The 16,351-nt window shown below is 39.0% G+C and overlaps 1 protein-coding gene across 2 annotated transcripts in view; it reads left to right on the top strand.

Annotated features, from left to right (window-relative positions):
* Nucleotides 1-16,351, top strand: part of dock8 (dedicator of cytokinesis 8) — an 83,308-nt gene that overhangs the window by 5,731 nt on the left and 61,226 nt on the right. Inside the window, exon 2 of one of the 2 annotated variants that reach the window (XM_006626867.3) lies at nucleotides 13,239-13,344. In XM_006626867.3, the coding sequence (XP_006626930.2) occupies nucleotides 13,239-13,344 (106 nt within the window). Of the gene's footprint in view, nucleotides 1-13,238; nucleotides 13,345-15,485; nucleotides 15,586-16,351 lie in introns of those variants that run through there. The other variant, XM_015367848.2, reaches the window with a different exon arrangement.

Below are 16,351 nucleotides of genomic sequence, written 5' to 3'. Positions count from 1 at the left end.
TGCTGAAATGGAAATCGGGATTGTATTACATATACAGTATAAGAAAAGTTACAAAAAGCCCATTTGGTAGTTAGTAGCTTATTGATCCAATTGATCTCATCCCTCCTTTTCTTGCCTGTATTTAAATGCACTTCCATGTCACGCATAAGGGTGGTTTTCATATTTCATGTTCCCAGCCAATGTCCCAAGCATAGCACTGAATATTATTATAAAATTGAGTGATAGGACAGAATACAGTAGCAGTTTACTTCCATGTTAGTAGTTTCAGTATATGTTAACTTTGTTGCATGTTTTGAATAGTGTGTGTGTGCTGTATACATGTAGAGGAGGATATTTGAAATATTGTCCATTGTGCTACTGGAGGTGCCATGGCAAATGGTAGTCCAATATCTGACTTTCAAAACAGTGGGGGTTTTATCCCGTGTCCTGACCAATTTTCATTCTGGGATTGCACAATCTGGCCTTCAGTAAATACCCCCTTTATTCAATGGGGGGAGCATTTTCACTCTTTTCTCTTAAGGCCCTCAGATGCATAATGGCTGATGCACATCACCGGCTGAAGGTGGATGCAGCATTTCTGTGTTGGATGACATAGGTCCCTTCTTACTGTGCAAGTAAAGTAAAGCACTCTGAGTTCCTTTGGGATGTAAAGCTATAAATGAAAAAAAAGGATGTTTCCAGCATTTCTTACAGACTGCAGCAATGAAATGGTACTAGCCGTGACTTTTTAACACTTGAGTGAAGCATAGGAATATAAATAGGAGGCAGATGTTTTCTGTTCATTTATTCTTGGCAGTTGAAGTATCACTTCCTCTGTCATCTGTGCCTAAATGTAGCACTGAAATACAGGCAGACAAAATTAACTACACCTTACCTAAAGACTGGAAGGAAAATTTCACTTTTTCTTTTAAAACAAACATGAAGCCTATGTCCACATTTTGTGCTGTTTTCTGCTTACTCTTTCCAGCTTTTACTGGAGGACTGGGATATTGTATGCCACCATCATATAGATTGTAATTATGTTTTGGAATCCACACCATTTTTAAAGAAGAGAAGAATGAACTTTCAATGACATAAGGCTGTGTTAGATGTAGTGTTCATCAACCTTAACGCAGAAGATGATATCTTCACCTTTAGTCTCAAATGTTGCAATAAAAGACGAGCGTGACTTGTTGCAAGCAGGCTGTCATAACAGGATTGAAAAATATGCAACTAAATTACATTCAAGGTTAATCTCTGAAAGAATGTTTTAGACATTTTTATCCATTTTTACTTGTGACTTAAAATTCCTTTCACTGTCCGTTTTTATATTTTTTGTTATTGGTATCATTGTTATATTTTTGAGCAGTAATGCTCTTATTTATTTGTGTGTGCATGCATTGTGTGTAGTTCCTGTTAAATAAGAAATATTCTCAAGGAGAGAGAACACGACAGAATGTTATTTAGGTGGACACTTGCCTGTGGCAATAATAGGCACCACATGCACGTTACATATTTGCTAATCAAAATCCCTGTTGTTTCAAAGTAATTGATTTCTGAGCATTTTAGTGTTGTGTTGAAAATGAGCTGTGTTACATATGCCTGTCATAAAAGTTAATCTTTAACACTTAGGAATCTGGTGTTATAGACTATCAGATGGTGAGCGATAGATTGGAAAACAGAGTCTCTGAAGCTGTTGATTCCAAAATTTATGAGTTATCATCCCGTTATGTTATTTCTTTTCAGGTTTTGTTGGTATATTTTTCTTTCTTCATATATCTGGTGGTCTTGTGGAGGAAATCTACATAACCGTGTATTAAGACTAATAAAAATCAATTATGTCTATATTGTAACGCTTACGGCCGACAAGCACTGTGTGTAAGAGCCGGCGTACCAGAGCGGGTGACGTCACCGCCCTTCCCTGTGATAGCAGGACCACAGCTACTGGGCTGTTGAGAGATCTCTCTTTAGCTCACGGGGCTAGGTCGCTGCAGAGAGACGCGGAAGTCCCGGGTTCGAGCCTCCAGTCGGGATGGGGCCGACCAGATGCGGCAAGGGCGCCCGCCTGAGCCCCCGTTGCGTTACAATATACATAAAAATATGAAATATATTGCTGAAACCTTTTTATGTCATCTGTGCCATTCATTGACTTTCAGTCTGAAAAGCTCAGTAAACTAATTTGAACTATAGCATCACCATCGTTAGAAATATTTCTTGCATGGTACCGCAGAATTACAGAAACACTTCTGTTGGTGTTTTTTTTTCCAGTTTTAATCAGTGTAACCGTTTTTAAAACATTTCAGGTTTTTTTTTTTGCTTCTGCGAGCTTATTTCAAGCAGTTGCTTTGTGTGGAGGTTGTAGCTGCAATCCAATCCGCCCATGTTGGGGACAGTGAAGATCTAAAAAGTGTAGTTGTTTTGGGGTGTTACCTTAATTACCAGCTTGTAGAAATAGCCTGTATTTCACATACTTGTAGCTATATCCAGAGGACGCATTATAACAGAGCAAATGCTTTTTAATGTGTTTTATAAAACAAACACGTTCTTACGATACCTAATTCTTTATTTGTGCACGCAGATTTTTACAGTAGGTATAGTTTCAAACTGGAAACGTTCAGTGTACCCATTTGAGTAAAATATACATTTTTAAACCACAATGTATGTCTTTTGGCTCTCATATGAACATTGTGGTGTTGTGCCTTTTTTGGGGCTTTTTATTTGTGCCCTGTAATTGAGGAATTGGTCTGAAGTGAAAGTTAAAGGTATAGCTGGTTCTAGAGGTGTCACGATTATAGTCTCCCCTCCTTAAGGGTGCTCCAGCCCTTTCACTTGTGACTTTATTCTGTGCACCTGCTCCCTATCCCCAGCCCACCTTAAAAGCCAGGCGCTGACGCTCATCCGGGTTCTGCTCTGATTTCCATATCGTGCGAGTCCGGGACCAGGAAGCGCCTGGTCCCGTTAAGGTTTTAACCTCGGTTCCCGTTCCTGCTCCCCGTCCGCCGGTTCCGACCCGGCCTTCGTGGTTTTTTAATTCTTGCTCTGATGGACCTCCTGGTTTTGGACTTACCCTTGTGTTTTGGATTTTCCCTAAGGATTACTCTCGGATTGTTCGCCTCGGCCACACCTCCCCCGTGCACCAGCGCACCTTGGACACGCCCCCCTGTCTTCAGCCCCGTTTTCCTGCATGACGTTTCCCTAGTGTTTCCCCACTCCGTCGGACTGTGTCGTCCGCATAGGGTTCGGAAAGAACTGTTCGTTACAAGAGGTTGACATATATAATCCAATGTAAGAATAAAAAAAACTGCACTCTCATTCGCAATAATAAAGAGCCTTTCAATAAAATTGGCCCTATTTTCATAATGCATTCCTTATAACTAGAATCACCGGTTATGTTTGATAACTCACCCAGGTTAGAACAGCAAGTTGGGTTTTTCCTTCTCGGCTCATAGCGCTGAGCCTCGTGACCACAGTGACACAGGGAGAATGGGGAGTGTAAACCGATTCATCCGAGCCTCCCATCTTCTAGCCACCCATCTTCGAACACGCCACAGACACACTGCTCTGTCCTGGAGGCTGAGAGCTGGTTGGTGAAAAGGTGTGTCCCTTACCAACGGCTCCTCACTGTGTCTCAGCTGAGACTGAGAGAGGCCTGGCCAACTTGTCCCAGACTACCCTTGGCATCGCTCCCCCATCTGTGTGCCTCTGCCGGTGGGGAATCCTGGTGCCGGTCACGTGACGTGTCCCGACTCGAACCCGTGTTCATAGCTCTGCCTGCGTTCGAGCCAGCGCCTTCATTGGATGAACCAGTCAGAAAGGCCCATGAGGTTATTATTGAGTGGATCTGGACAGCATCTGTCAATCACTTTGGTTTGGATTGATAATATTGTTCTACTTTTCCTTCGTGAAGCTTGTCATATGATATTGGTGCAAACATGTTACAGGTGGTTTCTAATCTTTATTCTATTTATTGATAGTGAGCCTTGTAAGTATCCCTGCTCCTGGAGCAGCTACCTTGCAGTAAAAAGAGATGTACCAATAACAGCACACACTCCAATCCTACTTTCACTTTTTTATTTTTCCCATGAAGATTTGGTACTAGTGCTCATCACAGCCACTGTAAACTAATCTACTGATACAACAGATATGCTGACGTTGTCAGTCTTCATTGTTTCGTATAACCTAAAGTAGATGTCTGCATACTAACGCAAGCTTTTAACAGATACGGAAATATTGACATATACATTGAAGTATGAGTATTTTGCTTAACTTTGCTAGGTTATAAACAAATGGCACAGTAATCAAAATGAGCAATTCTGCTGTGTCTCCAAAATCTTGTGCTTGGGGGCTATCTGCTCTCCTCATCACTGTCTCCTGGCTACTTTAGGTAAAGCCCGCAGAGGACTTAAGTAAGCCTTAAGCATTTCTGAGCATATTTATCTGTCATTTATATGCCTGAGATATTTAAAGAAGACTAATTGAATTGATTTCTATTGCTTATTTAAGGGACTTTAAAAAAATATCAGGCCTGACAGGAAAGGTGTGTCATTGGAACTGTTTACATTTTTATTTTAGATTCTTTTTTTGTGACTTTTTTTTGTACCAAATATGTTTCCACTGGCTTAGTTCCTTGCTACACTGGTCAGGGAGTCACTGATACTTTCACGCCGTATGATTTTGAACTGTTGTACACCCATTCTTGGTGCCATTAGACTTTCACTTCTTTAAACGTCACCAGCACATGACAGGATCACACTTTGAGACAGGATAACGTTGTTTCTGATGAGAAGGACCTCATTACTAAAAAAAATCCATTACTAAGTAGAAAGAAGTGAAGTAATGGTCATTATTAACACATAACCATGCATAGAATTTAAAAGTCTATATACTCTGCCAGGCCTTTTCTTTTCTGTATGAGGCTTGTTGGAAAGGTATTTGGGTATTTACAGTTTAAAAAAATATATATAAATGTAAAATACTGGCTGACAGAGTAGCCATCTTATTATATATTATACATATTATTTATATTGGATGAGAAATGCAGGTGAAATTGTCATTTCACATTTTAGGAGGCAAAGGTTTTTTACGTTGAAAGTTTGCTTTGAAAGGAGAATAGCCGAGGAGGAAAGGACTTAAAAAGCCAATGAACTTTCACAAATGTTGAATTTAATGCCTGGTAAATTGAGTAGGTGAAGAAGCTATGAGTTTTGGGAGACTGGGTATTTCTTTTCATTTCTGCACACAGGCTATTTTTAAGTAATTCCAAGCAAAGTAAAGATTAACACATGGCTGCAAACAGTATGCATGAACATTTTGCTGTACAAGGAAAGTTATGCATGAAGTTTCACGGAGGTTAGCTTATCATGAAAAAAAACAGGTGATTTGAGGTGTGTAATGATAAGGCTGTGTTATGATGAGAATGCCTTAAACCTATATCTAATGACAATGTACCCAGTGGAGTTACTTGTCCACTAAGGCAGTAAAAAAGTTTTAACACAATATCTTCAGGTTAAGTTACATGCCTGTGTGTTATGAAAGAGTCTGGAAAAACACTAAGAAACATCCCATCTTAGAACCTGTTAACATTCTTCTCCTAAATGAAAGCAAGTAAATTCTAGAACTAACATGAATCAATTTTAAGACACTGATTATGTAGCAGATTTAAGGCTGTAGCTCACTCTAAATTTTGCCTTAGAGGAAAATGATACAGTACTACAGTGCAGTACACCAATATGCAGTTTGTCTAATTCTGTGACCTCATCATTTAGTAGAATGAACATCAGTGAACTTTATTCATTACTTTTTCTTCTTCACATTATGAGGCCCATCACTGACTTTGATACTGAATCTAATTTTCACACCTGCTCAAGGAGCTGCTGCCAAGAGACTGAAAGGCTCTTAATAAAAAACAGATGCTAAAATTCAACAAGTCTCTTGAAAGACTGTGAGGAGCTTCTATACTGTACATGTCCTGCAGTCTTCAATTATGCAGTTTCCATCAGTTTTCAAATCCAGAGGAGATGTTAAGCAATTCACTTGTCAAAATAAATACAATGACTGGTGTGGAATATCTTGTTTTTTAGTTTTTTGTTGAACAGTGAAATTGTGCATGAGACCTTTCATGGATACTTGAAAACCTGACTACTTTTCAGATACTTTTCTTTAATCTACAGATACAGTATACAGTATATATACACAGAACAGTATAACCATCTTATTAGGTTTTCATAAACCTATTAAACTTATGAAACGTTCTAAAGGATTCTGTAGTCTTCTTGAAACTCTGAATAATTTATTTGATACAGGACAAAATCAGGTGGAATGTTCCTTACTATGAAACTTAGGAATTCCTAATATTAAAAAAATTCAGAAAGTGAAAATGATCTTTTTAAACCTTGTGTTGTTATGCAATTATCCTAAGAGGATATAATTCAAATAATACCAGCAAGATTTTTAATATTTCATCATGACCTTCAATGACACACATAAACGTTATTGTAAGATAAGCGACATATTATTTAAAAACTTTTTTATCCAGGTTTTAATGTGTTTAGAGAGTTGTTACTCATTCCCTTCCACTATGTGGTGTCTTTTGAGATGCAATATTACAGTATATTTCAGTATGAGGAGGCTCCATAAAGCAGCTTGCAAACCTGATAATGCTGAGGTTATTTTTTTTTTCAGTGTTCAGTTATTTGTACATGATCTTGACCAGAATGAACTTGCATCCCTATTAAAATGAAGAATGTGAAGAATTCTATTATACAATAGTCATTAGCAGACAAGAAAACGTAGCAAAAATGAACCTATGGGCACAACTGGGTTCCCTGAAATTCACTGGGAATTCCAGAGTTTCTTAACAGGTGCACTAATGTTTGACTATAGCTGTAAACAGGACTGTCTAGTTTAGTGAGATGGTTATAGAAAGAATCATATCAAACCAGTGACAATTGAAAATGCAGTATGGAGACAGTAAAAGTGCTCCACAATTTCAAAATGAGATGCTAAAAACACTGAAGATGAGAAGATTGACAACTGGTTAATGTACAAGTAATTGTTGTTATGCATTTACATTTTAAAAGGTATTATTGCTCAGAATTACTTACATCACACAAATAGAGAGACCACCATTTGATTGTCATAGAAGACTGTTTGGTGCTAATCATTGTGATGAAAGAAGAAGTGTTCTAAACCTTAGAAATGACTGTTTTAAATTCTTATAACACCGTTTGATAAACGGACCCCTTTAAGGTTCTTAAGCTCGGAAATGACTGGAACCATGGGTTTGCTGATTTAGAACTTCAGTCATTGCGCCACTGAGCCTCGTGCGCAGATTTTTGACGAGAATAGGGAGCGAACAGTGATTGTGTTTACTCCCTGTCACCAATGGCACAGCTACATCAGGAGAGTGGTCCAGCCTCTGTTCAGTCCGGTGGACTGAGAAGAGGTGGCTAGCCCTCTATGGCTCAGAGGATCAACTGCAGTTCTAGTAGAAATGCAGTATGACCGTTTAGATAAACCTTCCAAAAGAAATTCAATGTAGAATACATTTGCAGGCACAATAAAATGTGTGCCTGAAAGACAAATTTCAAAACAAGGACTACCAATACAATTCATGATAATAATATTCAACTTCATCAATGCCATAGTGCATCATTGATGTAATAAAACATTCTGATGACATGCTTTATTATGACTAAGCCTTCTTTAAAATGTAAAGGTCATGACAGTAGTTCTGATATCCCACAGTTTGTAGAGACTTGTTTTTGCTAAGCGCTGCCTGCAGTCCCAAGTGCTTTGCCGAAGGGACTGGCTTTGTCGTTGGCCTTGTAGTGCTGTGGTGGCATTGCTTTGCATGTGGGCTGTCTTGCAGGGAGACAAGCTCAGTGCGAAATCCCACTTTTACCGCTGAGGGTGTTGTGTACCAAGAGGCATTAACAATGCTACGGTATTGGTTCCAATACTTCTTTTATTGCATTTTTAATACCTCACAGTATATGCGTTTTTCAAAATTTAAGTATTGGGATTTAATAATAATAATAATAATAATAATAATTCCTTACGCTTCCTCAAAGCGCTTTACAGGTAATGAGGACTCCCATTGTTTAACTTATTTTATCAAACTATAAAACCTTAAACTTAATGAAATTGCGAAATAGGTCAGGTCCTTGTTAGCTAGTTGCTTTTAAATTATTATTTTAGAGAAGACAGGGGACTCCTGCATTTCAGTAATAGGCTTGCGGACTTCTGGCAAGTAGTAGTATTTTTTCTTCAGATTACAAGAACAAAGGTTGACCCAGGTTTCTTTTCCACAGTATGTTTACACACAGTGCAATATAAGCGTATTTACACACTGGAAAGCTCACTAGCTTAGGTGAGGCCTACTGTCACAAGCCCTCTCTTTCCTGACTGGAGACTGAAATCATGAAAAATCTGGAAGTCACCACAAGGTCACATGCAAAATCTAATTCCTGAAACAACCAGGCATCCTCTTTTTTAGCTGTTGTTTTTTTTTTTTTGAGAGAAGTCATCTCATTTTCATATTATATTGAGGAAGGAAAAACAATGGAGGTGATAAAAGCAACTCAAAACTGCCCATATTTCATCCTAACGAATGTCAAACGATGTGTCGTTCTTCAACAGGACCTCAAAACCCCTTCAAAAGTTTTGGGACAACAGCCAATACAGTTTACAAATTTTACTGTAGGCCCAGATGTCATAATTTGTTGTAAAAGGTAATGATATCCATCTACTTTTTCAGTTTTCAGTGTTTGTTCTCCAAAGGAATCGACAATGGTACTAGAAAGAAAATAGTTTTATGTATTTCATACTATAGGTTCTAACTTATTGTCCGCACTGATGTGGGAGCTATGAGATTGAGGTGTGCAGTTTCCTGATAGGTGCTTGCAAAGGCAGGAGATCCCTGACTGGCAGGAATGGGAAATTCTAAGCTCGTAAGATAAAGGCTGGGATGGGGGAGGGATGGAGTGAAGTGGAGAGTTGAAATCCTGTTGACCGTGAACCTATCAAACGTGAGAGTGTGCTGAGAGGTGCAGTAATGTGCAAAGAGCATTGCTGCATTTCTGCTGTGCCGTTATTGAAGTAAGGTATTGCAGGGCTTACAGTGTAAACTAGACCTGTTAATGTCTAGTGATGTCACTTACCTGCTTCTCCGAAGGGCTCTGAGAGCCCTGTGTTGAGGGGATTGGTCAGTTGGTGTTGTTTTTTGGACTGTGTAGAACCAATTTTTGGAAGTTTGGAAGTGGTCTCTTCAGTTGTTTAGCTGCTCACACTTTTTTAGCATAATCGTCACTTAGTCCATCTTCTGGAGAAAAGCCTTTTACCTTTTTACTTTTGTCCATCCATTTTCAAACTGCTTCATCCAATTCAGGGTACTGGGGAAGCTGAAGCCTATCCCAGCAAGCAACGGGCACAGGGCAGGACACACCTTGGATGGGACGCTAGTCCTTTGCAGCACACACACAGATACAAACACAGAGTTGCCCACCCTCACACCATTTTTCTGTACACCAGTATGTCTTTGGACTATAGGAGGAAACCCACACAAACTGGGGAGATCATATAAACTGTGTCCAGAGTGCACCTCAGTAATTGGACCCAGGGCCCCAGTGCTATGAAGGAGCAACGCTAACCAAGGCGTCACTGAGCCACCCTTATCTGTTACAATGCCTTCATAATATTATTATTGAGCTCAACGAGACTTTTGAGGCACTCTCGATAAGTTAATTCAGTTTTGAAAAAATATTTAAAATATAAATACTTTTTTCTTGGGTTGTTTTCTGGAGTTATGACACAAAGTCAAGAGGTGAGGGGGGCAGAAGGGGAGCTTCTGTGTCATCCGCTGCCCAGGTTCCTGTAGAGCAGGAGCAGCACAGCAGGAAACAGCCTTAAGAAAGTTTAGGTTACAATATGTCTGCATTTCCTCTTGGGTCATGCACACTTTTCGGCTGGTTTCAGTTTATCCTCTTCATCAGTGTTCACAAGAAGACCTTAATAAGTTATCTTAATAGTAAAAGGGATGACAGATATTATTTCTGGTGGAGATAACAACCTGATTGTGTTCACAAAGTATATACTTTTAATTACAAATGTGCACATTTTCCATTCATGGCTTGGTCCTTGAAAAGATTTAAATGAAGTAAAAGCAGAACAAAATGTTTCTTTATTCTTTATAGTTTTGATTTTGTGCGGAAGTACAGTAGAACAGTCACTCTCTGCTGTAAGGATTAGTGTTTGCTTGTGTTTTTATAGAAGGCAGTGTTAGCTCAATGGGTGTATACTTTCCAGCACAGCAGCATTTTTACACACCTTCTAATTACTTACTCTGCTAACTTAAATAGCTCAAAAAACATTTGCAGAACAAATTCTCTATGAACAATTTGTGCGGAATAAGACAGTGTTAGAACCCAAAGTGGTTATTTAAAAAAAAAAGTCAGCCATTTAAATGAGTATGCATTTCAGTTCTCATGTAAGTTATGTAAGACCAGGTTTTACTGCAGAAATATCAAGAGATATCATGCCATCTACCTTGATCTTGTCTGCAGCATTAACAGACAAAAAGAGATAACCCATTTATAGGGTGTATTCCATTTTTCATGGTTATCAGTTTAATGTCTCAATTCTGAAAGTGTTGTGAAACTGAAAGAAAGAGCTGATTGTCTGATGAAACATAGTGGCATGTCAGACTCATCATATGACTAATGAGTTGCAATCTTATATTGGAGATATTACTTAACTGCTAACCATCCACAAGAATCCACAGAATCCCTTCACCCACAGTGTTCAGACATTGAGCGTCATTACAGCGCATCTTTGGAACGAACCCCCACAACTTGTTGTGCAGCTTGTACACTGAAACAACTCACCCCTCTAGCCCATTTTGTAAGTGACAAGATTGTCAATATATCAGTAAGTGATTGGATATCCAGAAAACATTGCTCCCTGATCATTCGAATTCTGCGCGGTGCAACTAGAAGAGAGGCCTACGATAATAAAAGTGTTCAGCTGAGTTCTTGTTCAGTTCTTGTCTGCAAGGATCCTCCCAGAGTGTGCCTGTCTATATGACAGCCTAAGAGGAGTACTGTACCCTGCTCAAGGGACCATCGGCAGCACTCTGGGGTTTGAATACACAGCCCCCTGATCCAGCGTCCACAGCCCTGCGTACAGCTCAGGTACCTTGGCAGTTTGTGTAAGAGTAGGGGTATTATCCTGATGCTTTGGGCTGGTCGCCTCTTTACCCCTTCATTCAGGCGGTGCAGTAGTGGCTCACCGCTCTTCTGTGGAAAGGGGTGTAGGTCCCAACTCGAGATACAAAATGCTATTAAAAAGCGAGGAACAATTATTTCTGCTTTTGCTTCTCAGTCCCTTACCCTGCCGGCCAATCTACCACTGATCCCTTTCTGGATCTGGTTGGGAATTTGGTCCCCTTCCCCTTTTTTTGAAGGCAAAGTCTAGGTATCCCTCTACCACAGCATCTAAAGAAAAGAATTGAAGCCCATGATACTATAAACCCAATGAAAAATATGAATTATTTGGGAATACTGTGTTTGAATTTTGCTGTATACTGGCTTCATAATCTTTTCATACTTGCTACACAAGACATTATAATAACATACATGAGGCTTCTTAACATGTATAATGCTTTTTAGTGACATCTGCAAATGTGTGCATTTAACGTGTGCGTAAGAGGTCATGGCATTAGTATTAGCAGCACGTTGTACCAAGCACTGTAAATGATGCTAAAACAAATGTCATGACCTTCTATGCACACATTATGTCATTTTCAGATGTCACTAAAAAGAGGTATTCATGTAATAATAACATCTTGTATAGCAGGTATGAAGGGATTTTGAAGCCATTATGCAGCAATATTCAATGAAAGCCTTGCCAATCATTTTGTAGCTTTAAATAAAGTGCTGTGGGGAGCAGGGCATTTTGCCCAGTTTGATTGTGTAATTTGGCACTGAGAGAGTCAAGAGATCTCAAAGCTAGTTTAAACTTTTGCCAAATATTACTAATGGTCACCATAGTAAAACAAAATCTAGACTGATGGATTTGTGATTGGCATTGGCTATATCTCATGAGAAGGAAGCGATAGATCATTAAGACCTCAAACAGAAAGGCTCTGATGTTGAGGATCTCTTTGACACTGACCCACTTGGAATCATCTGGAGCTGCAGTAAATGACTGCAGACAATGTAGCTCTGTGGAGAGGAGATTCTGTGGGCCTGTGTGATGGTCTGATTCTGGATATCTAATGCACCATGTTTTCTTGTGAATGTACTCAGCTCTCATGTGAAGTTGAGCTCCAATGTAAAGCCCTTTGTCCACTCTCAAGACAGGAATTAAAATTAAATGTCTAAAGAAAGCCGTTCAAAGAAACAGGAACTGAGGCAAGGCTCTTTCCTGTGTCTTTCTTCTCTAGCCGTGCTGCCCTGGTAACTTTTCTGTGCTCTCCATTGTGCTGTCTGAACGATTTTGTGCTTCATTTAAAGAATAAACAGCAAAGTGCTTCTGTTGTGTTGTGAAGTAAATTCCAGTCACTTTCTGTATTCTTATGTACTTATCCCTTATCACATTTTGCTCTGGTATTATTACAAACCCCTAGCTGACGATAAATATTACTGGTGAGCAACTTAATGATGCTGGATTACAGCTCTGATTAAGCCGTGGTCTGCGGTGTTTACTCATCCAAGATGGCGCCTTGTCATAAAGGCTGTCTGCTTTGCTCAGCAGTTGCCTTGGTTGCTAGGATTTATGATATAACACTACATCTTTCTTCCTGTTCTTGTTTACGGTCTTATCTTCCGTAGTGTTTGTTAAAAAAATTAACGATGAACATTTTTATTATGTCATACAACAGTTTTGACAGCTCCAAAGAGGAGTCCACTCCAACTTATGACCTGATGGCTTATAGCGTTACGGAATAAGCACGTGTGGGACATGACTGAGTTGTGCAGATATTAAAATGAGCAAAATACCACTAGCCAAAATACCTCTCATTATGAACGGCAGTCTTTGATTTAAGTAACTTTTTAAGAAAATCTGCTCCCTCTCCTTTGAATCTGTTTTCTAGCAAAGGTGTGATTTCAGGATATAATGATGGTTATCTTTAAGGATCGCAGTCAAAGGTTGCCTTGTTTTTTTTCTGTTGACCCTTCTGCCAGAGTCAGTATAGAAATACTACAAAACATTTATTTATCTACGTTACGTCTGTATATTAACTGCACATTATTTTACAGGCATTCATCAGCAGAAATAAGGAAGCATTTTAGTGGATGTTATGGCACCGGGCAGTTTCATCAGCGTCAGAGCTCAGCTGCGTCTGGGTCTTTCTCACTACAAATGGTGAGTACACAGCAAAGCACGATGGATGTTATATTTTCTGCTTCCACTGATAATCCTTTTCAAAATCTTTAGTTTTGTATCACCCTGCAACTCACAACTGGCAACCCACTGAAGCTCAGCAGGTATGAGCTGCTGGTCAGTACCTGGATGGGAGACCTCCTGGGAAAAACTAAGGTTGCTGCTGGAAGAGGTGTTAGTGGAACCAGCAGGGGAAGCTCACCCTGACGGGGACACTATACTGTAAAAAGGCGCCATCATTCGGATGAGACGTAAATCTTAGGTCCTGACTCTCTGTGGTCATTAGAAATCCCAGGGTGTTTCTCAAAAAGAGTAGGGATGTAACCTTGGCATCCTGGCCAAATTTCCCATTGGCCCTTACCAATCATAGGCTCCTAATAATCTCCATCTATGAATTGGCTTCATCAGTCTGTTCTCATCCCCACTGATAGCTGATGTGTGGTGAGCGTTCTGGCGCACTATGGCTGCCGTCACATCATCCAGGTGGGGCTGCACATTGGTGGTGGTGGAGGGGAGTCCCCATTATCTGTAAAGAGCTTTGAGTGGAGTGTCCAGAAAAGTGCTATATAAGTCTTAGCAATTATGAATATTGTTGTTTGTTAGCTGCACTCAATATTGAAACTTCTATAGATATACATTTACAGTACATAAATGATATGGGTTTTGCTTACCTTGAAATTCACAAGAATAGAATAGAAAACATCAAATGTAAAATAATTTAGACATTTAAAGTCATGCTGGTGGTATAACTCAGATACCAATTCAGATATTGATTGGGAATTGGAGACTGAATAGGCTTTATTACACCGTGCAACAGTGACACCTTGTGACCATGATGGTGAAGATTATAAAGACTAATTAATAACTCAAAAAAGGATTTTAGTGGGGGGTGTTTCCATTAGATAAGAAGCAGTTTACCCATGATGCTATATTCCTGAATGTGAACACATGAGCTCGAACAGATTCTGAGGCACAAAGCAGGAAAATCAGTCAGCTGAAGACTAAAAACTTTTCTGTTATTAAAACAGAACTAAAGAGAAACAAATTGCACAAACAAAAGTCTCAATAAATGAATAAAGATGATAAGTGGTCATGAAATATCTTGATGTTCATATTGAAGGTCAGAATAAAAACAATTTTAAAGACAATAGATAAATGCAAGCTCTTTAAGATAGTCTTTTAACTACACAATAATAGCACAATGGCTTGAAATAAAGGAAAATACAAAGAATATAATTATACGAAAACAAGACACTGAGGCACCAGTCTGCTCCATGACCTCACTGGTATTGCTGTCTGAAGCTGATCTAGCCTTTCTTTCTTGTATGCTCCTGAAGGCTGTTGCCACTGACTGACAAGATGCCTGTGTAGTGAAAAACAACCGTTTTGCTATGTTCTCACACTGATCAGTCAGCCAGACACCTCCAGATTGACAGTGATCAAGAGGGGCAGCACATCTTTCAGCATTTGCACAAACAGGGACAAATAAATAATTATAAGAAAACTGTCTTTTTTTCAAGTGCCAACATTCAGTACTCAGGGGCATGTAAATCCTCCGTTGTGCATTGGTGCTTAATAAGTGAGATGATAACACAGGAAAATTTAGCAGATTCATACTAAGACTAAATTAATTGAAAAAAAAAGTACTGACACTTAGGTTTAAACTAGCCTATGCTTAGTGCCCTATAACTGAGAAATTGTAATACACTATTGTTATAAACTCACAGTGATTAAGTCTTTGGGACTTTCTGTACATGTGATTTCTCCTAGAAGTTGAGGAGAGAAATTAGTTATATCTGCAGTAGTAGTTGTATTGAAAATTTGGTTATATTTGCTTTCAAAGCAGCCTGCAGGAAACGACACGTCATTTAGTCCTAAAGAACCTTTGATTTGTTTCAGTGACTATATATTATTTGGTTCCTTCATAACCCATAGCAGTTTTTTCATCTTGAAACTAAGCTCATTATGAATGTGGATTCATCGGTTGGCACATGGTAAGTGTACCACTAAGAAGAAGTTTGAAGATGGAGCAACTCCACTGAGGTCACATCCTGAAGCTCAGCATCTGACTATAGAATCGCTCTTTTCGCCGTCTCTTGTGGTTTTCACATGAAGAGGAAGGGTTTTTAGAAAAAAAAGCCACTTGTAGACATCAACTGAAGGTTTCATTTCCGGAAGACGCCATTTTATCACTTCACTCTTAGATTTAGAGAATTCAGCTGGGTAAGTCCATTTAAGTTATAAAACAAAAACAGCAGTGTCAGACAGCAGCGATTTTTTTGATAGTTTCTGTAATTTGTTTATTTGTTTTAGAATTTTCAGTTCCTGCACTAAAATTTCATATCTTGACTTTAGAAAGTGTTTTTTTCAGACTACCTTTTCTTTCACTTTTTAGGTCCAGAGTGTATTAGATGATGCTGAAGGTTCATGTGCATTACTCTTACTGAATAGAACTGAGTTTAAGTTTGATTTTGTGTATTGCACTTTTGTCTGCCTTGTCTTCATAAGTCAAAGGCAAGTGTTCAGGAAGCCAAAACATGATACATGTAATCTTAGACTGTTGCACAATCTAGTATGGAACGTACAAGTATGTACAGCGATACTGTGTTCTCTAGATAACATGATATGCTTGTTGTAAACACAGGCATCTTGATGTGAAAGTTATTTGTGCGTAAGCTGTATTGCCTACTTTTCCATTCATTTCTTTTATTATCTGCTATGTTCATTGAATCAATATGACCAATGATGTTGTGGAAACCGATACCTAGGAATAACTTTCTTTCTTCTCCGTTTATTTCACAAACCTGCTCGTGCTGTTTCATGAATGCCGTCTTTAAACATGAGCAAAAATTTCAGTTAGATTGGGGTTTGCTCTTATATTGATTTTAAGCATTTTGTCCATCAGATAATGCCTATGGCATCACTCCATATAATTAGCAAATGAGAAAATGCTGGTTGTGTTTCATTGCAGAATTTGTCTTTTGGTGGG

Source organism: Lepisosteus oculatus, chromosome 3 (assembly GCF_040954835.1).
Source record: "Lepisosteus oculatus isolate fLepOcu1 chromosome 3, fLepOcu1.hap2, whole genome shotgun sequence".
Taxonomy (NCBI): Eukaryota; Metazoa; Chordata; class Actinopteri; order Semionotiformes; family Lepisosteidae; genus Lepisosteus; species Lepisosteus oculatus.
This window is presented reverse-complemented; position numbering and strand designations above follow the sequence as displayed.